General features: G+C 45.3%; 2 protein-coding genes across 3 annotated transcripts; both read right to left on the bottom strand.

Annotated features, from left to right (window-relative positions):
* Positions 1-29: 29 nt before the first annotated feature.
* LOC132258786 (histone-lysine N-methyltransferase trithorax-like) lies at positions 30-22,522 on the bottom strand. Its single transcript, XM_059756261.1, has 8 exons — positions 21,423-22,522; positions 11,200-11,947; positions 10,729-11,064; positions 8,452-10,637; positions 2,776-8,390; positions 2,439-2,572; positions 1,886-2,061; positions 30-1,816 (listed from the first exon to the last, which is right to left on the bottom strand). Exons 1-8 carry the CDS (start codon positions 21,678-21,680, stop codon positions 1,643-1,645), a joined length of 9,627 nt encoding a protein of 3,208 aa, XP_059612244.1. The 5' UTR covers positions 21,681-22,522; the 3' UTR covers positions 30-1,642.
* Positions 22,523-22,876: 354 nt separating this feature from the next.
* LOC132258802 (pre-mRNA 3'-end-processing factor FIP1) lies at positions 22,877-24,752 on the bottom strand. 2 transcript variants are annotated; one of them, XM_059756283.1, is made up of 3 exons: positions 24,389-24,752; positions 23,124-24,316; positions 22,877-23,062 (listed from the first exon to the last, which is right to left on the bottom strand). In XM_059756283.1, exons 1-3 carry the CDS (start codon positions 24,605-24,607, stop codon positions 22,927-22,929), a joined length of 1,548 nt encoding a protein of 515 aa, XP_059612266.1. In that variant the 5' UTR covers positions 24,608-24,752; the 3' UTR covers positions 22,877-22,926. The 2 variants fall into 2 exon arrangements, with proteins under 2 accessions (XP_059612266.1, XP_059612267.1); XM_059756284.1 differs by having other exon boundaries at positions 22,877-23,059.
* Positions 24,753-24,781: the final 29 nt, after the last annotated feature.

The raw sequence follows: 24,781 nt of genomic DNA, 5'->3' as shown, positions 1-24,781 counted from the left end.
AAAATTGGAATGTCATAGAAAAGTCGATATTTTATATCTCTATTCATTTATTGTGATTCAAATGCAAACAGAATCCGTAAGATTACAAAATTGTACATAATTAGTAATTACAGTATTACATCATGTTTTCCTGTCTAATAGTTGACATGCCTGTATAAGATATTACAATTTTATTATCTCCCCTTATTTTCTACCTCTCACTTTTCACTTCGCAAGCTTGCTTCCCATTTCTTTAGCGTAAAAATCATTAATACAAGTCAATTGTGTTTAAAAAATACAAAACAGCCGAAATGGTTAAAGGATACAATTACAAAAATATGGCAAGAAATTGAAAAATTTTTACAACTCTTCCGCTCTTATAAAACTGAATTACTTTCTTTTAAAGGTTCTTCGAGGCTCGCTGAAAAACTAATCCTCAACACTCTCATCTCCCTCACAAACTTCCTCAACGACACAACTGGAGATTGATTTTCTGCGTGTGCGAGAGAATTGAAAAATACTGCAACTGAATTCATTTGAAGCATGAAAAGCGTGAAAATGTGCTCGGAATCACACACATTTTTTTGTCTTGTACGCAAGTGTTTTCTTCTTCTTTTTTTTGGTACAGAGAAGGAATTGAAATATATTGTTCTAAATCTACTCTTTCTCATTACAAATAGCTTTATACATATTACACTTCTCTTCTAAGATAGAGTGTCGAGCGGAGTCTCTTGCCATTCGAGACTCGCTCTGGTGCGCATTTAATTTATGTACGGTTTTCATCTTCATTACATTATATTGTCAACGTGGTTGTGAAACTTTACCACACTATAATTACTCGTTAGTTTGATTCTTTATGTTGATCAGACACTGAGACAATTGAAATCTTTTGCTTATTCGCATATTAGATAGTTTAGATATTAGTTTATACACTGGGTTTGCCTTTTGCGGTTTTCATTTTAATATCATTGTCGAGGAGACAAAATGCTCAACGCTATTTTCTTTCATGGTGAAGATCGACATTGAGAGGAATAATTATCGTCTATTATCTCGCTCTGTGCACAATACATTCACATTTATTACTATTTCTTTAATATCTCAACAGAAAGCACCTTTTGTGTGATGATACATTTTATTACATCCTCTTTATCAAGCTTGAGAGACATCAAGGAACATAATTGAGTGTGGAAAAGACTATCTCCTTATCTGTGATGTTGTCAATTGTACAATTATAACACTCTTCTGCGCTTCTCTGTGTCACAATACAAAAAATATGGTTTTTGCTTCTTTAAAAACTAAAAGAATCTCATTCAGTGAGAATTTCACAGAAATATTACTTTTCACAATCAATGTTAAAATATAGAAGTAAAATCATCCACATTCATATAGTTTTAGAATCTCTAAAATACAAATACTTTTTTCATATAAATTATAAGCACTAAAATAGGCTAAGGATCCTCACAGTTATGTTTTTTCTCTTATTTACACATTTACACGACATTTATACTCTTTCTCTGCCAGATTGCTGACGGCGGCCCTTTTCGAGATGCTTTCCAGCGCATTATCAACAATATTACACCCACACGCCAATGTATAAACCTATTTATACATTTCCACATCACCAATCTGACAGAGCAGTCACACGATTTATCCTCCAGCAACTTCAGTTTAAGTATTTACGACAACGCTTCGATCCGCACGAGCAGGGAATCTTCACGTCCTCGAAGGGAAATTTGTAGTCATAAGTCAATTCCTCGCCGGGCACAATTCGCCTCAGCGCGAAGATAATGATGTGCTTGTGCCCCAGAATGTCCACGACTTTTGAGTAGCAATTTGGCTGCAAAGACAGACAAACAACCATAGTTGAATCTCAATGAAATCATTAAATGCATCTCTCTTTGCATACCTCACAAGAGTGATTAATAAAGCGCGCCGCGTTGCCACGCATTGTTGCATCCACCACGAAATTGTCATCAATGCGGAACATGTAGCATCCAATTCCCTTGCTCTCGTAGTAATTCTCCCGCTTGTCCGTCAGTGTGGCACGAATTAGCTCGCCGGCGTATTCAATCACCATTTCGCCTTGAGGGAGAGTCAGAGAAGCATTAGGAAAAAGCACAATCAGAAGCTCTGTTCAACATGCAGGGTTAATGTCATCAATAATGCCTTCATTTGTAGATTGATTTGCTGTTAAATGCCTTTTCAAGATAAAATGTAATATGATTTTGATAGATTTTCAGAGGCTAAACTGATTAACGATTTTAGTTGTATTCTCGAATTTTAGCATTTTCGGCAAAATTTAGTCAATTCTATAGAATGTATCGATAGGAAAATTCTCGTACAAGAGGTAAATTGGAAGAAATGTTCAAAAGATTGCTAAATATCAATCAAGCACAAAGCGCCCTTTTAGTCATGCTGACTTTAGCCAGAATATTCATGTTTATCCGACGAATACTCACCGGCCTCGATGTCCCGCGTGCAAAAGAGCCCGCGTCCGTGGATATGCGAGCGATACACTCCCACCGAGTCCTTTGACGCCTCCTTCAGCGTTCTGTAGCGCATGGCCATGGGCAGATTGCTGGCGCTTCCCCGCCTGTAAGTATTCAACATACCATTAATTGATACAATTTGGAGCGGAAGGCATTGCAAGCGGTGAAAACAGAGGTCAGCAAAGTGTGCTCCATTTATTTTCACGTGAGCAATTAGCGAGTTTCACCACGATTTGGACGATTTCATGGTTGTTTTGCGCCAACAAATGAATCCGTGTCAGCTCAAGGACTCTTGGCAAACACTCACCTGGGAATTGTGATTTCGCTGTCCAACTGAATCGTCACCGGCGCCGGCTGCTTGCGATGCCTGGACGCCAGCCAGCTGAACATGTCATACTCCGATCGGCCACTGTAAGGCTCACAGCGCGCCGCGCCGAAGATGTTCTCCTTGCTGTCGTCCAGGTCGATGAAGTGCGGAAAGAGCGGCGCCGAGTCCTTGTTCATCTTCCTCTCGTGATACTTGGGAGTGTAGTTCTTGCACGTCTCCACGCCCGGCAGCTGTTCGATCAGATAGCGCAGAGCATTCGACTTCAGGCCCAGCATCTGATGACCACTCATGTCAGCCAGAGGACCATCGGGCAGCGCAGATAATCCGTGGGATTTTCGCGAAATTTGCACTGTCTCGAACACTTTGTCCCAGATGTCTGTGATCGAGGTGGATTTGTAGTGAAAACCGTCCTCGGACTGAATCTCATACAGCATCCTCGGGCCAGGAGGTGCTTTCAGGGGCTGCAAGGCGTTCAGCGAGCGCTGAATCGTGATGGCACTGCGCGGCTGTGGCAACTTGAAGGCCGTGTCATCGGGCGGAAGATTTTCCTTATGCTCCATCACTTCCTCCATTGGCGTATCCAGCAAGACGCTATTCTTATTGCAATCCTCCTTGTCCAGGTTCACAAGAATCTCACAGATCTTCTGCTTCACCTCAGGCGTCGAACTCTCCGAAGAGCTCTCATCTTTGTCATCCATGGACTTGATCTGATCAAAGAGGTCCGCTTGAACGTCCGTCTGGAAGAGATTCTTGAGATTGAGACTCGTCGGAGAACTAGAGTCCTTCTCCCGCCTGATTTCCACATCCTCAAAGGCTTCCTCCAGAATATGTGACTGCTCTTCCTTCTCCGCTTCCGCGATAATCAGCTGAGGCGATGGCAGATCAGCCATCACGACGTCCTCCTTCGCGTGCACTTCCTCCAACTTTGGCGGAATCACAGCCTCCTCCACTTGGCACTTCGGCTCCGGCGGAGTCGGCGGTGATTGGCGCGCCTGGATGGTTTGCATGGGCAAAACTCGGTTTGTGGGCCTGGAATTCGTCGTGGTGCCGCCATAGTGACACTGCTGAATGGGATTCACGACATTCGTGGGCACATTCGAGTGATGCGAAGGCGCATAAGGCGCCGAAGGAAGCTGAATTTGGGGCGTTGGCGGTGGATGAGTGTTCTGCGGATTCCTGTTGATAGGCGTGAAGACAACATTGTCCTGCATGCTGTTCCCGTCATTCGTGCTGGAGAGTTGAATGATGTTCTGCACGATGTTCTCCTGCTCCACAGGGAAGATTTGCTGATTGGACTGCTGCGAGGACACCATTTGACTCTGCATATTGTTCTGCGCCACTGTGGTGATGATAACATCGCCAACAATTGAGTCAGACTTGGTCACTTGGTTCATGGCATTCGAGGGTGTTTGCTTGATGCCAAACGTGCCGATCTTCGGCCGATTCACCGACGTTCTTCCCGCCACGGGTTTGGCAATTATCTTAGGCTTCACTGTGGCTGAATTCACGTGACTCTTGATCGGCTTGATGATGTTAGCGGCACGCGGAATCGGATGAACAGAGTTCGGAGACGTGACAATGAGTGTCTTGGCCGGACTCTGAGTCTCTTGGGTATGGATTGTGGCCTGCTGGAACACCGGAGTTGTGCTGGTAGATGTGATGGCCATGGTTTTGGGCAAAATCACCGGTTGCACCTGATGCTTCACAGCCTGCGGCGCCGGCTGCTGCTCCATCGTGACCACATTCGCCGGCAACGACGGCATCACCTTGTTAATCACCTGCGGCTGCACCTTCGTCATGACAATCGGCGCAGTCTTCACGGTGGGTTTTGGCGGCGAGATGGGCCTCATTTGCGGCGTCACTTGCGGCTGCGCCTGAATCTGCGGAATCACTTGCGTGCTGGGCATAATCGCCTGCGGCTGCTGCTGATCGGGCATGTTGTTCAGCACCACATATCCTCCAGGAACTTCCATGATGGGCTCAATCTTGCTGGCCTGGAACACCTGCGTCGTGGTGGCGCTGAAACTGGAGTTCTGACTGAGCACGCCTTGCATGGCCGTGGAGACGAATTGCTGCGATGACATCACCGTGTTCTGGACAATCGTCTCAAGGCCATAGTAGACCGGTTGGCTGGTGAGGTACATGCACCCCGAGTTCGGGTCCGTCACCATCTCCAGCGTGGGCGTGCTGCCCAGCACCATCTGCTCCGTCGCCATCATGCCGCACTGGATTGTCGTGGCCTGCGGCTGGATGATCGTGCCAATGACCTGCGGCTGCTGCGGCTGCGCCAGTTGCATGGCCCCGGACGGCAGCACTTGCAGGCCGGACGCCGTGTTGGCCAGCACCAACTGCCCGCTCGCATCCGCCTGCAGCTGGAAGGCCCCCGGGACGATGGGACTGGGCGTGAGGAACTGCGTCTGTGGCTGCTTGTAGTCACCCGACGGCATGGCGATGTACTGCATGCCATTGTCCGTCACGTACTGCACGAGGTTCGTATTGTTGTTCATCGGCTGCACAATTAGCGGCTGTTGCGGCTGGAAAACCACGCCAGGATTTGCAGTGGTCACTGGCGTCGAAACAGTCTGCTGCGGTCGGATGATGGGCAAATTGGTGGAGTTGACAATCTGCAGGCGCGTGTCGGGCTTCGTCACGATCTTCTTCATCTGAATCGGCTGATTCTTCACGCCCATCTGGCGACTTTTGGGCTTCACAATTGGCGCCGACTGCAGGCGCGGCAATGCGTGCTTCTTGCCATTCTTGTCCAGCGGCTGTGGCAGGATTATCTGGTTCTTCGTCACTGCGCCATTGGGTCGAATGGGAGCCGGTGCAAGCGTCATAATTTGTGAGTTGCTACCCGTGCCTGCGATTGAGATAATCTGCGGCTGTGCTTGACTGGCGGCGGGCTGAATGATGGGTGAATTATTGAAATTCTGAATGTTAATCCCACCAGAGAGCTGAATAGTCGGCTGAATGGTGGACGTCTGCGGCAAAATTCTCTGCGTTGTCTTTTGCAGATAATTCGAATTCATGTCGTTGTATTGATTGATGTTCTGCAGCGGGAAAACTTGCTGTTGGAAATTATTGACGCCCAGCTGCTGTGTGAATTGTTGGTTTTGCGGTGTGGTCATCAACACATTCGACATCCCTGCATTGATTTGGCTCAATTGATTGACACCACTGAGAGGTACTGTTTGTATTTGCGTGGGATTCTGCAGCGATATCTGCCCACCGTTCTGAATGGGGATGATGTTCTGCAGCGAATTTGGAATAGCTATTGTGTTGGCACTCTGATTACCTATCATGTTTCCACCACCGAGAATCTGCCCGCTAAAGTTCTGCACCAGATTCTGCGGCTGAATCGTCGAGATTGTCGAGGAGTTGCACATGTCAGACACCGTCACAGTCAGCAGATTGTTTGTCGCAATTGACGCCACATCGGCTTCGGGAGTGCGAGGATTGGCCTCAGACTCAGACTCACTCGTCGACATTGGTTCACACGTCAGTAGATGCCGCTGAAAAGAATCTTGCGTGCGATAAGTGCAATGGCATCGATCACACTTCACCGGATTCTCGCCGCCATTCTGGTCAAACTGAATGCCCGCATGGCCACTGACCAAGGCGTACTGCGGTCCCGGAGATCCACTCTCGCTTTCGCTGCTGATGTCATCCATGCCGTCCAGCTGAGAGATCTTCAGCTTCTCCACGGCCTTCTTCTCAATCCCACCTTCTTGGCTGTTGTCATTCTCAATCTGCAGCAACTTCTTTGCGCTCCACGTGATCTTGCGATCTCCACTCGTGGCCGCCTTGATGTCTGGCCGGCTCAGCGATCGGAAGACGCTCTCCGGCAGTCTCAGCTCCTGCAGCATCGACACCTTTCGGCGCTTCGACACAGCGCTCTGATCCACCTTGCAATTCCACGTGAGACTGGAGGATCTCTGGTGATTGCGATTGACATTCGCACCGCGCGAAAACACCTCAGATTTACTCCTCTTCAGCTCCTTCGACATGCTCGTGGACATGGGCCGCGAAGTGGACAACACTGGGTCTTCAACGTGCGCCACAGTTGAGGAATTACTCCAATTCTCCAGCGGCTGATTGTTTATGTCATCTTCAGACACGTACTCTTTCGCATCCTTGATCAATTCGCCGCCAAAGTAGATCTCACTCTTCGAATCCATCGCCACCAAGTCCTCATAAGTCATCAGCTTCGGGAAGATGTCCAGCATTGAGATGCCATCGAGGATGTCATGAGGGAGATCCTCAAAAATAGCCTCTTTTATCTCAGGCGGCAGCAAGTCTGCATTGCTCTGCGGCTCCTCGTCGTTCTGCTCATCAGCATTGCCCATGGACTCGAAGCTCTGCTTCGTTTTGACATCTCTCGCGTGATCAGTCGTCTCCTCACCATTGCTCAGGCTACTGTGCCACTTGGCGATCTGACTCAGTCCCTTCTGTATCAAATTCGCATGCGACGAGTGATCAACTGTGAAGTTCTTCCCCAAGTCCGTGCAATGTGTCGTTGAGCTGCACTGAATCGATGTCTTGATGGTGTACTCCACAATCTTCCAGGGCTCCTTCGTGCTCCAGTACAAGCGCGTGCATAAAAAATCACTGGGAACTATCACATCGCTCAGATCAGACAAGATCGGCACGAAGCGCCCGATATTCCGCACCGCCAGAGCGCCAATGGCGAATTGTACCTTCGCCGGCTCCACTGACTTCTTCCGCCGGCGATCCAGCTCCACATACACTGGCCGGTGAACATCGAAATCCCCCTCCGGATGGCACTTCTTCTTCGTGGTCTCCGCCTCGTGGCGCGCACAGTAGACCGTCTTGTCCGACATGAAGACGCACTTGGCCTTTCGGGCGCAGGGATAGTGAAAGTGTTCGCCGCAATTCTTCACGTTGCATCCCACAGTGGCACCTTTGTTGCCGCACTCCGAGCACTTTATCATCCGCCCGCGTGACACGGCACTGTGGACGTTCTGCAGCGATCCGTCGATCTCCTCGAACACCTCAGCCGACCACAATGCACAATTTGTGTGCACCCATGAGTTCTGGCCACAGTACAGAAGCCGGCCTTCCTGTAGCTTCATATGTTCGCCTGTCTGCTTGCAGAACAGACACGTCCTGTCGTCCATCCGCTCATAGGTGCCGTAGAAGTACTCTTCGCCGTCCTCCGGAATGTCTACTGTGGGCACCATTTGATCGCACTCCATGGCTATCGTGTCGGGATTGGCGGTAAAGTCGCAAGAGTCATACATATCCTCCTCGAGAGCATCAGTGCACGCCTTCGTTTCGTTCTGGAACCAGGGAAACGCCTCACTCAGGATTTCCTTGTACGCCGTCACGAGATCCTCACACGACACCGAATTGATGATCTTCAGCATGTCGTAGTTGAACTCCTGCAGAGACACGTAATCGTTGTCGTTGATCTTGCGCTTGATGTCCAGAAGACTGGGCGAGGAAGTCGCATAGGCCAATTTCTGCTTCACTCCACAATAGCACTGAGTGTTCTGTGATAATTCTCCCTCTCCGTCGAGTGTCTTCTCACTGGACAACTCAGAGAATTCATTGTCTTCAGACGATGTCGAGTTCTGTAATACAAATTTGCATTTATTTCCTGTTATTTTGGGCATTTTAAAATTAAATTCTCACCTCAACACTGCCTTCGGTGAGCTTCTTGAACTGAATACTCCTGTTGGACATGATCGGCTGACAAGCGCAGATGTTGGACTTCTTCCTGGGACTGAGCTTCAGCAGAGCACTCGCCGGTCTGCTCTTGCTTAGCATCTTCACAACACTGAGAAGTCCTGACTTGAACTCCGCCGCCACGGCATCTCGCCACATGTCCACCATTGGATTGTTCTTGGCGCACTTCTTGCAGATGAACTCAATGCTCTCCGGAAGGACAGAGAGCATGTTGTACTGCTCATCCGTGAGACCCTCGCACTTGGCATGCACCCATCGCTTGCAGTCACCGCACTCCATCATCTTGAGATCGAAGTCGTTGTCTTCATAGCACTTCTGGCACAGCGGACAGAAGTTACCCTTCTGCCTCAGCTTGAAGCACGCCGTGCACATGGGAAGGTTGCCCACGAATTTCGTCACATTTGTCGTGCTGCAGCTCTTACACTTGAGGCAATTGGCACAGATCAAGGGCCGATCGGCACCGAGGAGTCGCTTGCTCGTGCCTAGACACGTTGAATGGTAGTTCTTCTGGCACTTTTGGCACTTCACCTTGCTGCCCGTGGCCATGTTGCACGTGTAGCACACCGTGCACCGTGGACAAAGCCAATTCAGCCGATTCTTCATGCCATTTCCAACGCCGCTCGTATCCAGGATGCTCACGTTTGTGTCATCCAGCGACGCAGGCTTCAGATTGTACTCATCCTCCACGCAATACTGATGGTAGGGTTCACAGCAGCAAATGCAGAAGATGAGGGGATCGGTGCCAGCGCTGCCGCACAGGAAGCAAATGGCACGCAGAGGAACACTTTCCGAGAGAATCAGTCCGAATCCTGTCTGGCTCACCTCAGCCGGATCGTAGTTCTCCCAGAAATCGATGGACACCATGGGATTCTGCACAGCCGTGAGTTGCTGAATGCGCTTCGTGGCACTGATCGACGTCGCGCGATTGCCCAGATTCGTGGCATTGTAGCTGGGACGAGAGAGTTTCCTCGTTGTTGGCTTCTGAGATTCTTCCTTGCTCCTCTTCACGTCCTCCACAATATCACTGGCAACTTCTTCCTTCTCCGCTACATTTGGACTGTCGATTGGCGTCGCCGGCGGACTCAGGCCCAAATCACCGCAATCTGTGCACATGTCAGGACGATCGACAATTGTGGGCAAATCGTTGACTTCATTCTGCGGCGAGTCCGGTCGCGGTGGAGTGTCCAAGTTCTCCAGCGCAGATTCACTGGGAAATGTCGCTATCGGCTGACCCAGGACAATCGATGCGCTCCGGCACACGTGCTTCACTCGCGGTCCCTTCAGATCGATCCTCTGTCTCTTGGGCGCTGAAGCATCACTGGGCGCATTTGCCTCTTTGCTCGCATTCACCTGAGGCGTCTCGACCTTCTTCCGACTCGGCTTTGTCTTCTCATCGACACTCTCACTCGTGCTGACACTGATCACAGAATTGCTGCTACTTGCTTTCGTACTGGATTTCCTATTTGCACTGTCCTGTTTGCCCTCTTCGGGCGCCGCGATGCTCGGTGAATGCACCATTATCACGGGCTTCTCGCTGATTGTGGGCACCACAAGTGGTGAACTGCCAAATGTGGTGTTGTTCTCCACGAGCGGATTGGAGAATGGGAGACTCTTGGTCGTCTTGAACTCAATATCCAACATACGATCAGTATTGGGTGGATTTGAGAAGATATTCATGCTATTTTGATTATCAGACTCTCGCTTAATACTGAATTTCGACGATACTCCAACGTTGTTTGGCTCAAAGTCACGCATCGCGACTGGAAGTGTGGCGATGAGGCGCGATTTGAGGCCTGAGGGAAGCTGGAAGGATTTGATGCACCGCTTCAGCCAGCAGGCATGGCAGCGCTCCTTCAGTGTCATCTTCATCGTCTTGACGTGTCCACTGCGCGGCAGAGGCTGAAGTGTGCACGTTCCATCGCTCTTTGTGCACTGCATTGGCCCGCTTTGGCAATTCACACCAGAAGACGCAGCCAATTTCTTCATCATCTTCGATATAAACTTTCGACATGCCTCACAGCAATTTATGCCGAATTTCCGACACTTTTGCGCATATCGACACGATGATACCGTTCCGCAAATGCCACACGTTGAGGATGTCATTGACAGTGCTGAGGACGTCGGCAGAGAAACTGCGAGAAGAGAGAGGGAAAGAATCAACATTAAATTGGTTTCACTTCCTCAATAATTCACACACAACTATGCGCGCGATCGGATTCTCACCTGAATGGGAAGATATACTATTCTTAATACTGTTGCCATTGAGATTAAATGAGAATGTTTTCTCCATCATTGACATTGTGGATGTTGGTGTTGAATTTGATGTGGATGCAGTCGAATTGGAGCTCGCGGAAGATGATATTATCATGCCTGTGCTAAATTGCAAGCGTGGTTGCCGTAAAATCACTTTCCCTAAACTATTTCCAACATTTTGTGTCGATGATGTAGCGCTCTTTCCGCTTGTTGAATGGAAAATCGATTTACAAAATAGCCTTTGTTGTTCATTCCTCTTCGTCTTCTTGTCTCCATTTAATTTGCTCTCCTCCTCGTCAGTCTCTTCTGCGAAAAAAGAGAAGTAACATGGAAAAGCATCAGCATCAACACAGTTAATACATTCTTGTGTAGAGTTATTGATGGCACTTGAGGATATAAATGCATTTTTATACCAACTCTAATGAGACAATTTACACTCACCAGCATCACTATTCTCCGACTGCGTCTGCGATGTTTCAGATTCACAACAATTCTCCGTATCCAACTTGCTGTTGGATATCTTGGACGATAGTGTACTATTAATAAAGCTATCCTGGAATGTTACTTCCTTCAGCATCCTCTTCTTCTTGTCCACGCCGTCCAGTTGATTCTTTCGCTTGATGCTCAGCTGGAGGCGCTTCTTGCTACTGCAGTCATCCATGTTGTCCAGGAACTTCTTATTAGGCTTGATCACGCGACACGAGTGCAGACTCCTCTTCGGCAGGATGAATCGCTTCAGTCCGCCCTCCCCGTTCGCCTCCTCATCCTCCAGCGTCTCCTCCTCATCTCGCCCATTCGCGTCGCTCGGCAATCTGAACGACAGACCCTTGAGGTTGTCCTGATTGCTGCTGTTCTGCTTCATGACCTCCGTGAGGCGCGACGGGCGCACGATGCTGCTCTCAATTCGCGTGAGAGACTCCCGCTTGATGATCGGCACCAGCGGAGGAGCGAAGTCTGGATTGTAGCTCTTTCGCACCAAAACATCGTCACTCGTCTCGAGGACGTTCTTGAATGTGACGGTCTTCTTTTTGGACGACTTCTCACCCAGTTTGTCCTTGGGCCTGGACTCACTTCCACCTTCTGCCTTCTGCATGCCCACTCGATCCGTCACGTCTTCGGCGTTCTTGCCCTCCTCGCCGCTCCTGCCCAGATCGCTCCCTTGAGTTGTTACCTCCTGCGAGTGCACCGCCTGCAAGACATTGAGCGCAATTCAGTATTTTCCGTATTCAGCCGACAGAACAAGTTATAAACTACAAAAAAAGAAAGCTAAAAATCGCTTGCAGTGATATTATTGCTCCAAGTCGTTCGATCAACTTGCAGTGGTATTGCAATTGATCAGATGTCAATCTCAAAATGCTAAAATTTTGCCTTATCACTTCTAGATGCCTTAGATTCCAGGATAATATTTGATAGAATTGTCAGAGTTTTTCATTAGCACAAATGGCATTTGTGGTATTTTGAACCTTCTTATGCAAATACACGCTTTCCAGGCTTCTCAGTAAGATTCAAATTGAGCTGAAATTTTGCACAATGCGAGTTTGCTCCCGAAATCCCAGCTCATCACCAGCTAAGCCAGAGCGGGTGCTTATCTACATTTTTATTATAGTACTCATCATCGAGCAAGTGGCGAAACTGTTTACCACTCATTCTCCGTCTTTCTTGGCAACACAAATAAATCGCAAATCCTCCACAATTATTGAAGTTTTCTTTGTCTTCATTATGACTCAAAAAATCACTCTACACACATGTGTGTATTGTATCAACAATATTTAAATGGCACAGAAGTAGATTTATATCTTTCATAAAACATTTTTTGGTAAATTTCCTCTCAACACATTCTATTATGTATAAACTCGCAAAGTAAATAATGTAATTTCAGCCTAAATTTGAGAGAGCTCTTCTGTGCTTTCTTTCACCATGTGTTATTAGCACATTTCTCCGTGACGGGAAGATTCCAATCTCTCCATTCAGAGTGAATCAAATGAATCAATCGTGGAGGAAATAATTTGAATATCTTCTGTGTCTCTTCTGCACAGTCAACAATGTTTCTGTTTATTGAATTCTTTCGCCTGAAAATTGAGTCATTTGGCGTTCAGATGCTGCCCTCGCTCGTGCACGCTTCTGCATAATCCACAAGAAAGTCCACCCAATGTAACGAGCACAATTTAATTTGTCACATGTGAAAATGATTCAACAAATTGGCATTGTTTTCTACTTAATTGAATTCCGATTCAATCCACTGATTGAATTGAGAAAGTCAACAACACCGCGCTTCACAAAAATTACCGTCAAACTCTTTTTCTCCTCTTTCCATTGCGCGACTCTTGCGCAATTTTTTATCAATTTGATGCTAATTGTGCTTGAAAAAAAAAATACCACATACTCTACGAATAATTATATTTAGTGAGAACGCACGATGTTGCTTAAGGTTGTTTCTTTATAGGTGAGCGCAAAACACCACGCAAAACTTGGATTCTAAGTGTTTTTTCCCCTCGCGCGCCAATGTTAAGCACAAGAACTACTGGCTTTTCTTTGTGAAACACCTCCTAAAATAACAAAACATTTTCAAATTCTTCTCGCCATCGAGACAAGTTTATTAACCCCATCAACAATGTGAAGCACAAGAGTCTCTTTTTCTCTCCTCCACACATAATCACATTTATTCGCGAAATTGTGAATTGTGCAGAGAGTCCAATAAGAGCTGAGGTTTCAACGAAAGTCTTCCTTGTGAGAGATCTCCTTAAATAGAAAATCTACTATTCAAGCCGTGTACAACGAATTAATCGCTGGAATATCGCCGCGTCTCACAAACCTCAGAGCAAACTCCAGTGTTGTAAATAATGCGATCGCGCAGGGAAAAGCAGCAAAAGAAGTAGCGATTGGCAAGATGAATATTACTTGCACAATAATTTAATACACATATAAGGTTGCAAATTTATTCATCGCGTACATTAAATTTAGCATTTTCGCCTCAATACAGATGACGACTTCGAAATCATAGAGAGACATACAATTTGATGTAAGTGAAAGAGCGCAAAAAGGCACTGCTATAATGGTGAAAGTTGTGGAGTTGCGAAATACACATTCATTCAGAATTTAGGCATTTAACTTTGCAAATAGTAGCTCACATAAATAACGCTGTACTATTCAGCTTTGACCCTTTTTTCTTGCCTCTCGCTGTGGATTCGCTGTAACGGAAGACTCTCGTGTTCTTGCATAGATTGAATTGTCTTGTGAATATCGATCTTTCATGCCCTCAAGTGATCATTATTTTGAGCTACTTGCTGACCATTCTGTCTCTAATGCCTAATCAGATAAGAAGTTGGGTTCAACGAGGGCTTTAATGACTCTTCCCCACAACACAAAGACATAACTTAACACTGGTAAAAATCACCTCTGCATTGCTTTGTGTTTTTCAATCACTTAACTGTTCTTTCTTTATTAAAAATGATTTGATGGAAGCTCATTTCAACTATAATTAAAAATTAATTATACGTAATTATTCTAATTTGGTCACAGAGACTAGCAAAACCTTGTAAGTGTTAAAGCCAAAGGCATCTCTGCATTCGGCTGAACTTCATTTGCTCACTACCTGACACTCATGGGACTGCGAGATCAAAAGATAAGCATTCACACCTTCTGCAATTAGTTGTAAATTAGATTTGTGACAGGAAATTATTGTCACCTCGTGACATATGCAATTATTATTGTATTGAGCAGTGGAGAGAGAATGAGCATTGAGTAATTTATCTGTGGCAAAATGATGTGTGAATGAATAGGGAATTTTTAGCACTGGCTGATGTATTCACATGTGAAACTCCTCAATTTTCGTCCGACTTTCATTGTTACACATTCATATTCTCCACAGCGGCGCATAATAGATTCCACCATTGGTAATTGGTCATTTTCTATATTATGCTCTGCCCTGACAACGGTGCACTTTTAACTTGTTTTCACAGAGAAACTAAAGCTTGATGTTGGCTATGGCTAGAGATAAATCTTTGGCACAATTCATGGCAAATGAGTGGGCATTTCATACGCTATGTATATGTGTACACATATTATGTGGAAAAAGAAACATATGTGTACAGTTCATAGCCTGACGTATAATTGCGCAACTTCTCTATAATAATAATAAATTTACCATGAGATTGATGTCGAGTCAACGTATCTCTGATTTGTCGTCAGAGTTGGTTTGATGGTGCCCAGTTTACTCTTGCACTCCCATTTCTGTCCAACTTCTCCCTCTTCTTTTCCACTGTAGTTTCATATGAACCAAAATGCCTCATATTGTAATACACATTATCTCTCAAACTGTCATTTCAACATTTTTAGTGGCCAATGCTCAATCGTATAAATCAGTGAGTTCTCTTTAATTGGCGCACTTGTGTGTGTAGCGAAATAATTACGCCAAGTATATTGGAATAATCAATTTCTGTGGCAAAACCAACACATTATCTGGATTAAGAGGTGGAAATGATTTTATAACCCAACACAGGTGATCAAATTCAGCAGAAATACCACAGGCGAAGAAAAAAAAACAGCGAGAAAGAACCAAAGCGAAGAGGAAATTTTCACAATAAATTATGGTATTGAGAATCTCAAAATGTGAAACAGCGTCCAACAATTAGGCCTTAGCCTCTAAATTTATAGGAGGTGAAATTTTCAATATAATTAACTTCAATCTCTCCTACAATTCATCCCATTGCAGCGCCAACATCGTGATTTATCTACATTAGTTAGACATTTTATATTGAGATATCTCTCGCTGAGTTTCCAAGTCCGCGCGCGCGCTTGTGTGGGAATGTAAAATCGTTGAACTAGAAGCTAATCGGTTTGCATAAATCTGAGATGAGTGTAAAGGTGCTAAACTGGCTAATATTTAAAAAAGAGAACTGAAGAAAAACAGAATATATACACACGGTGATGATGAAAAAATTGAATAAATTGAGAGAAAAAGAGCTTCGAAAACGAGTTTGTAATATTTTATTTATAGAATCGATTGTTCTTCATAGCTCTCATCTTTATATCATGTCTCTTTTTCTCTCACTTCAGCTTGAGTCGCTTTATTATTTTCTTATTTAAATTACACGCACGATTTCAATTAATCCAATCTCTCTCTCGCGCTCTTGCGAATATGAACACACTCACATATCTCATGGTATCTGAAGCCGAGCAATCAAAAACAGCTAAATCGATGCTTAATTAACATTTTATAACTGACTCTGTCTGAGTTGCTGTACATCAACACACATTCGCTCCAATATATGTGCATATTTCCATACTTATTGCCAAGATAAAAGTGGCGGAGGGAAAAATGTGTGCGATAATGCGTGAAAACTTGTGGGAGTTGTGATTCTTTCGTGGGACAATTTGTAGAACAAGTCAAAAGCTAATGATTTACATACAGTGCGTCACATTCGTTCAGCCACGCCATTAATTCCGTATTTTTCATGGCTCTTTATCTTCCCAGAGAAGCAATACAATGCGTGGCAATTTGAATGGCGAGCAGAAGAAGTTATGAGTGCTATGAGCAGGCCATGTGGTCTGCGCGCTTTAGTGCTCTATCTGCTGAAAGGTAGAGATAACTGGTCTCAATTCAATTATGGTCCAATCTCAAGAGCTGTGAATTTGAATTATTCACGGTCCGAGAAAACCAATAGGCAATCTCGAATGTGATGAATTGTAAAAGTTAATATTCTCTTAAGCAAATTTACATATTGCATACATCACTTTTGTGTATTACATAGCTCGCCACCATCGTTGAAAATATAATGCCCGTAACATATAATGAACAGTCATATAATGTAGAGTCATGTGTAAGTGTGTGTGTGTATGGAATATTGGATAGCATTTCACGACTTTTCAATAAAATTAAGGTGTACGTATTTCGGATACTCTTACATTATGGCCATTGTAATTCGGTTATTAACCCACAATTAGCAAATCTCTTTCGACATCCTCATTACACGCCTCACCATGTAAGTGAGATGCCGAGAGAGCGCCTCCTGGCCAAGAGTGTCTCTCAAGTGAGACGCACAGTTTGTACACACGGCAGAGTATCAAATAGACATGTTGTTCAGCGATTTTATTCACGTGGGGAATTTTAATGGTGCGAATAAACTCGCACGAAAAGACCATGAAATTACCATTGCACATGATGGTCAATTAGGAGAGCTTGACTCTATGACAAAACCCTTTGAGACTAAATTCACCAATTAATATCGCTTTACCCGAATTGTCTGCGAGGTATTTTGCCAACAACAATCGACCAGGCGAAAGAGAAAGGTTCAATGTGTACATAGGAGTTTACCTACTACTTGACTGCGTCTCTCTATATTGCCTTTATATTTGCCAGCGGAATGTAGTTATGTATTTATAATTAAACTATTTGTTGTACATATGGGAGAACTTTTATATTGTATCCACCTCAATAATTACGGATACAAATATAAAAGGCAGTCACACTGTGTGTTCTTAGCACCTCTTACTTGTTGTCCAATGCGATCGAGAGAGTTGATGATTGTAAATATTTTCAGCCTCTCTATCTCCGATCTTCTCTATGGCCTCTCGAAGAGAAAAGAGACACTGACGGAGTGCACATATATGTATAAACATTAAGGCATCCACATAGGAGAGGAGTGAAATATGTTTGAAATATCTGAGATATATTACACTACATAAGTGTTGGCTATGATCACGTTTTTATGACTGATTTGGATTCGTCGGTCTCTTTAGGCTCTCTCGCGCAAACTAAATTCAATGTTGCCACATCGCTTGCAATGAAGCTGTCTTCTCCAAATATTTAAACATACACACATCATCATTCAATGCTACACTGCTTGTTCACATCTCAGCAGACAAAATGTGGAAAGAAATTAATTTTTTCGCCTCTTGTTTCATGATAATGAAGACACACTATATCGCATAAGATGATTATGACGAAGGGTAAACACTTCGCTCTACACACAAACTTGCGTGAAGAGTTGAAGAACAGAGCGCAAGTGAGTCTATTAGACTTCTCATCTCTCGATAAACATCGATCTGAAGTAGCCTTATTATTCTTCGCTATCTTCGCTTTAATCTCCACCAGTTTAAAATCAATCAATTGCATTATTCCGACTCCCACGAACCACTCGAATTTGATACGTTATCACTGAAGTGTCTGACTGTGTGTACGTGCGTACGTAATCTTTTTGTAATATCTGAAAGATATTCAAATTGTGCTCTTTCAGGCCTTCTCATCATCACCACACACAGGTGATACGAGACGCCAAACGTCTAAAATATAACCCAAATAGCTCATCACACAGTCAATGAGTGTTTGAGCTTAATAATAGCATCATGAAATGAGGTGACACCGAAATCCTCTAAATAAAAGCATTGTCTGAAAATAATGTATGAACACACATAAATCAAATCGACTGAGAAACTTAATATTGGAGAGTGAGAAGCCGTGCACAAGGGCACAAAAGCGGCAAAAAATCGCTATCTATTATTCATTCGCATTGTTTTTATATAAAGTGTATCTCAAATGATGATAAAATAATCGTTAACATGGTGTAATATGTTCGATAGGGTGGAAAAATTGCATGTTGCCACAATATATGAACACGATTTGCCCCATAAATAAATAAACTCTTCTCTTACATGTCAATTTTCCGATTAGACACTACTATATAGTTCTGTCTCACACTCTTGAGTGGTGTGTTTATCTGATAACACTAAACTAAATATTGCCACAACATTATAAACATACACAATTCTCTCTCTCTCGCCAATGTTTGTTAGTAGAACACTCTTCTGGACGATTATTTTGGAAAAACAATCCATTTGTTGACAAAATTAGCAAATTAGCAATATTATAAACATAACAACATCGCGTCTGATCTTGTCAAAGGTGCAAAATTGTTTGCACACGCCGTCATCAAAATGAAATATTATGTTGCAATCAGTGCATCGGTGTGGAATTTCAAAAACGTGACCATCACATGTGTCAACAAACCTTATAAAAGAGTTGACTCTCTTGTGAAAACATACAACCAATATACAACTCCTTTTATTTCACTTAAAGAGTTGTTATGTAAATTCTTGGTCATTTGATCTCATACGATATATTAATATTTCACCACACGCTAAGTGGCCAATTGAGCAAAGGAGTGAAAAGAGAGCCTCTCTTGAGCAAATACGGACCTGCACACGGTGTGCCATCTGCTCAATTGAAGGCAGTCTTATCAGCATATCTCTAAGAAGTCCTTTCCCAGCCGAATTATTTGCGCACACACCCAATAAGCTGTCTCACCGTTAAAATGGAAAAAAGAAGGGGGTCTAACTGCATGACAGCCTTAATTATATTCCAGAATTGGTGGCAGCAATTATTATTCCATGTGGCTAAACTGGAAATATTTTCGCTTCTCTCTCATATCTATTGTCAAAAGAACACAACTTCAATGTCTCCCGACAGGGAAAAAAAAACACTTCAAGGAAATACCAAAGTATGACTTAAAGTGCTCATTTCAATGCTAATTTTAATAAGATATATGTTACTATACAAATTGTATCATGTGTATTTTCATCTCAGCGACACGCTAAAGTCATAAATTATGCTTTACACTCAGCACGAAAGTCTTGTAATTTCGTAAAGCATTTAGCAATAATACTGTTTTGCCCTAATGATGACCTACCGCAAAGGATTATTATTGGCAAAATCGCACCTCATTTGAAAATGACAAACAATACACACCAAAAATGAATTGGCATTGTTGTTGTATTTCACCCTCATTCGGCACACAATGAGAGAATCAATCAATTTATGACCCAAACAATTCATATCTCATCACGCCAGTATGTTCATTTTCACTCCACTCTCTCAATTGCATGCTTACCTTGTTTCTTTTTACAATAAACGAAAAATTTCATCTCTCTTCTCTCGCCCAACACCCGTTTTTTGCGCACACATTATACACACAGCCGAATTACACGCATTTCATGCGCCCAAGCAGTCCCTCTCGGCGGAAAAAACAACACCGGTTGGTAAGAAGCTCATTCTCGAGAGGGACATGCCATTAATGTCGGGGAGTGAGTAAATTTTTCGTACACATGCACACACCATTCCTGGGCGCATTTGAGAGCATATATAAAAGTGCTGCACACAATTAATGCCCGCTATCAGAATACAATATCTCACTATGCGACGCCACAGACGCTCAAGAGTCATGGGAAGGTTTGTGTATTTATGCCACCCTTCGTCGCAGCAAAAAAAAGCCATTATTGGTATGGTGTGTAAGTGCATGTAATTATGCTACATGCTCAATCGTGTATGCATACAAATTCATGGAGGAAAAATTCAATTGAAGGTTGAAAACTTGGCAGATTGCTCGCGCGAATCTCAGTGAAGAATATCACTAAATATTTATACTTTTCCATTTTATCTCCAAATCATTAATATTTAATTAAACATCTCAGAGAGACTTCTGTTGACTCGTGCAGCGACATTGAAACCACTTCCTCACGCAAGAATTGAAGAGTCAAAATGAATGGGACCACTTTGCACGGCAGCTTTTCGACCGAATAAAGACACACACTCACCGCAAATTTGCCTTAAAGATCAACTACTAATTTATGGGTGTCGTTAAGAAATGAATTAAAGACAGAGGATTAGTGTTATGTAAATTTGAAGTTTAATTTTAGAGAGATTTTCCAACAAAATGAAAAAAAAGACGCAGGAAAACATTGGAATTCTATCATAGATGTGGAATTATTTAGAGAAGAGTCTTTGCTCGTGTTCTTCTGCTAAACTGCATGACAAAAGGTCAATTCTTAGAGTTTCTACGAACATGAAATCGATATTGTCTCATGCTATTCTTAGCTTTCTCTGTAATCTGCAGAGTAAAATTTCTAATTAGTTCTGAGACAAAAGAAACCGATTTCTAATTTTTCTAAAAATTCTACCAAAAATTGGTTCGTGCCTAGGATATCAAGATTTCAAGAAACTGACATTCCCTTATTTTGTTGACTTAAAACAGCTCTTTTTCATTGCATAATTTCATGTGGAATTAGCTCGTCAATCTATCGGAAATATCGCAAATTTATCTCTCTATCTGCTGTTTTCGTCTGGCGACTCTAAAAAATCAATGAATTGTTTGCTCATCCAGGCGTCGAGGCGAGTTTGAGGTGTGCAAAAGCGATGGGGGAGAAAGAGTGGAAAAACAGTGGAAAAATAGGGAAAAACCGCATAAACACTTTGCTGACTACTTGAGCCATTATTAATTGTGTATGACGCGGTTGAATATAATTGGCAAAAATGTGAAGCGCACAATCGCGCGCAATAACACTATACACACAATATATCGCATACATTTTCCATCTGTACATAATATATTCAGTAGTTGCTCGTGTGCCTGAGCATGTGTGCGGGGAATTAGCATGAAAATGTTATAATACGATTATAGGCAGTCGCTCAAGAGCAGAGTTTGATTTTTCCTCAGCCCAATTCTGTGTCAAGCATCGCCAGCGCTTCTCGGGGGGGTTGCTCAATCGGTCATGGGGGTGGACAGGAGTCAAGTGTTAATGCGCCATCATGGCACACTGAGGGGAGCGCGAGAGCGATTCGAGGCGTCACGAGAGGCTGCGAGGTGAGCTCAGGAGGCGATGTTGCAAATTACCTGAATATTGTCGCCATCTTCATGAAAGCTGCATGACGGCGCTGGGGAGTGTGCAGCTCCACTGCTGGACTGCAGATGTGGTGGTTCATCGTGGCGACTGCTCCACAGCGATTGATGATCATTCGGCGAATACTGATTATCCGTATCGTCATCTGCACTCGTATCACAATTGCCACCTTTTGCACTGCCCGCCAACACACTGATGCGCTTCTTATTCACCAATTTTGACGGCTTGCCAGGGAATTTGGACCTTCCCATTTTTCATAAAAATTCAATATCTCACGTAAAAGCCACACACACATTTACGGCGACGTCACACAACTTTTATCCTCTCGAGCAATATTCGTGAAAATCCCCCCGAAAACACACACACGCGCGCCCGCCCAATTCTGACTTTTTCTCCTCTCCTTTTCCGCCGATTGGGAGCGGACAGATAAAGACACAGGGAAATACTCTCCGCGCACTAATTGTATCTTGCACACATTTTCTTTGCGCACTTTTAACACATCCAGCCGTGGAGATTCTATTATTAATTTATTCCTCTTTTATTCCACTTTATTTGCTACTTGTGTATATATCACACACATTCGCGCACTCGCGTTTTTTCTGCCTCACTCTCTCAATTCCTCCGGTGTGTCCACCGCGATTTTCTCTCTCAGTGTCTTCTCTCGCACAGTTTTTTCCTCACAGTGAGTGGCGGAAAAAAAGTCATCTCGCACTTCAGCCTCTCCTTCTTACTCCTTTTAACTTTTCAATTATGGCTGTGTTTTGTGTGGCAGAAAACGTCACGGGCGTTCTCTCGCTCCATCTCACGTCGGGAGCGCTCTTCCATCAATGTCGCTCCGATGGCTGTGTTTTGTGGATTGGGAGAGACGACGACAGAACATTGCGCAGTACAAACAATGGGTGCGAAAATCCGATTGATTCCCTCCACGAAAACCGCACAAATGCACCACCGCACACCGTGGCGGCCACTGCACAACCTGGGGGCACTCCTGGGGTGGGCAGAGCACTGGAAATTTGGGGGGAAAAGGCTGACTTTTTCACACAGTGCGTCGTGCGCGCGGCCAAACAGCAATATTCACATCAAAATGTCGACACGAACTGAATACGAGAGACAAAGCGAGAAGCGACGAGGCTGGCGAAGCGCCGATCGGTGCAGGGATGCACTCGGGGGGTGCACAGATACGCAACCGCTGGCGGTCGTGGGAAAGGCGGCGATTCGGCCCCACTGCGGCGCACAACGCCAGATGGCTCCCCCGAGTACAGCCACCCTCGCCGAATTAAAGGTCAAAACTATCCGAAGGTGAGCCGAAATCATCGAATGCGCTCAACGAGGCACAGTGCTGGGCAGAAGAATAGGCACAGCGCGGAGGCGCGAAGGCATTCATTCGAATTATACGCCAATTCAGTGCTAAAATTGATTTTACGGTGCGCCTCGCGATGTCTTGCTATAATTGTACATGTCCTTTATTCAATTTTCATTATTTCGACCCAAGTCCTCTCACTCGCTATCGTCCTTGTCGCGTTTGTGGGACTTTTTCTTATCCGTGCGACTCCTGCGATCTCTGGTGCGACTCCTGGACCTCCTCGATCTCTCCGATCGCTCCCTACTGCGCGATCTCTCTCTGCGGCTGCTTCTGAAAGTAGAAAACAGGTCAATCCCAGTCAATTTGACGCCCTCAGGGACAATCATCCCACCTCTCGCGGTACTTCGACCGCCTGTCTTTGTCCCTGGATGGAGATTCGTCATCTCTGTCGACCGGCTCCTGCTTGATCTCCCGCTCAGTGAGCAGACGCTCTCTGTCACGACTCCTGGACCTTCTGGACCTCTCCGGTCTATCTCTGCTGCGGGATCTTTCGCGCCGACTGTCGCGATACTTAGAGCGCCTGTCTCTGTCCCTTTCGTCGTCATAGCGCATTTGGCTGTGCATCTGAGGCGGTCCGTGGCCGATGGACTGAATGGGCATGGCCATGCCGGGTACTCCAAGGGGCGGCGGCACCATCTGCGGAAGCCCAGGCGTCAATTCCTTGATGCCCGACGGCTGCCAGGCGTTGTTGTTCCACTGTGAGTCCTGCGTCGGCTCGTAGCCATAGTTGAAGGATTCCTGCTGATCGTAGAATGCATCCACGGGCTGGGGTTCTCCGGAGAATCCTCCTGGAGTGGCGGAATCGAACTTCCCTCCAGCCCGGCTGTATTCTCGCCGATCAGCAGTCATCACTTGGATGGCGTTCTCCTTGGAAGGCGGCTTGCCCATCAGACCGTCTTCGCGGCGGCTGGAGATGCCATTGGAGCCAATCACATCAATGCTGCCCGTCATCTTACGACCCGGCGGTGGCCCGGCACGCCGCAAGCTGCCCGGAATCGAGGCGTACTTGCTGTTGTCGTTGGACAGTGCTGTCAGAGTGCGTCCGTGACTCGATGTGATGCCCGTGACAGGACCGAGGGCGAGTCCTTGCAGTCCCACACCGCTCTCGTTGAGACGCATCTTCTTCTGGCGCTCGCAGTAAGAGCGCCAAGTGTCCTCGTTGAAGCCATAGTTGAAGTAGTCCGTGATGTCGGCTCCTGGCATCCGCCAAGGCTTCTCTTCGAGGGAATCAATACTGAACTCCGTGGCCGGGACGCCACTGATTGAGCCCACGCTCTCGAAGTCCTCCATGCTGAACTTCCCGGTGGATTGCTTTAGCTTCTCATTCGCGACGGCTGCATTGGCGGCCAGAAGATTTCCTCTCTGCTTGATGTTGTAGCTCAAGCCCGATTTGATGTCTCCAATCACCACATTGATGTCATCGTCATCGCTCTCGTCCGAGTCCGAGCCATTGCCACCCTTCTCCTTAACATTTGGCACATTCTCCTGCTCCTCCATGTGCTCAGCAGCATCCGTCACATCGTCCTGCAAGCGTCCGGAAGGCCAGCCGTCAAAACAATACGAACAAGTGATAAACAATTTGTTTTTGCTACTCACAATCGCCGCCACGTCCTCATTGGTGCCGTTCTCCTCCACTTGTGGGGGCTCGTAGGTGTTGGAATCCTCCTGCTGAGGCCTCTCGTCGTCCTGACGCTTCTCAATGTCGAACTCATCGCGACTCTTCTCAGTGGCTTCCTCCGAATCGTCTTCCTTCTGCTCGCCCGCCTCGGCGTTCGGCCCATACAGCCAACTGTCCTCATTCCCCTCGTCGGCCATCACGCTCGCGGGAGTCGCTACTTTTCACGCGCTAAACACCCTGAAATCCCAGGAAAAAAAGAATTTTCTCCGCGGGCATGCGAAAACCCAAAACACGCACTGTCAAGAAGTACTCGAAAACTGCGAGAAACTCAGTGGTGAATGTCAGAAGGAGAATTCACAATTTTAAATCCT

The sequence above is a fragment of the Phlebotomus argentipes genome, unplaced genomic scaffold (assembly GCF_947086385.1).
Source record: "Phlebotomus argentipes unplaced genomic scaffold, Phlebotomus argentipes genome assembly scaffold_4, whole genome shotgun sequence".
NCBI lineage: Eukaryota > Metazoa > Arthropoda > Insecta > Diptera > Psychodidae > Phlebotomus > Phlebotomus argentipes.
Note: the sequence above shows the minus strand (reverse complement) of the source record. Positions and strands in the feature narration are given on the sequence as shown.

Excerpts from the sequence above, each read along its gene's own strand:
- LOC132258786 (XM_059756261.1), bottom strand. The coding sequence starts at position 21,680 with ATGGGAAGGTCCAAATTCCCTGGCAAGCCGTCAAAATTGGTGAATAAG. Across the intron at positions 2,062-2,438 it reads CACGCGGGACATCGAGGCCG|GCGAAATGGTGATTGAATAC; the intron begins GTGAGTATTCGT and ends CTCTCCCTCAAG. Across the intron at positions 1,817-1,885 it reads TTATTAATCACTCTTGTGAG|CCAAATTGCTACTCAAAAGT; the intron begins GTATGCAAAGAG and ends CTGTCTTTGCAG.
- LOC132258802 (XM_059756283.1), bottom strand. The coding sequence starts at position 24,607 with ATGGCCGACGAGGGGAATGAGGACAGTTGGCTGTATGGGCCGAACGCC. Across the intron at positions 24,317-24,388 it reads ATGAGGACGTGGCGGCGATT|GACGATGTGACGGATGCTGC; the intron begins GTGAGTAGCAAA and ends GGACGCTTGCAG. Across the intron at positions 23,063-23,123 it reads CGGTCGAAGTACCGCGAGAG|AAGCAGCCGCAGAGAGAGAT; the intron begins GTGGGATGATTG and ends TTCTACTTTCAG.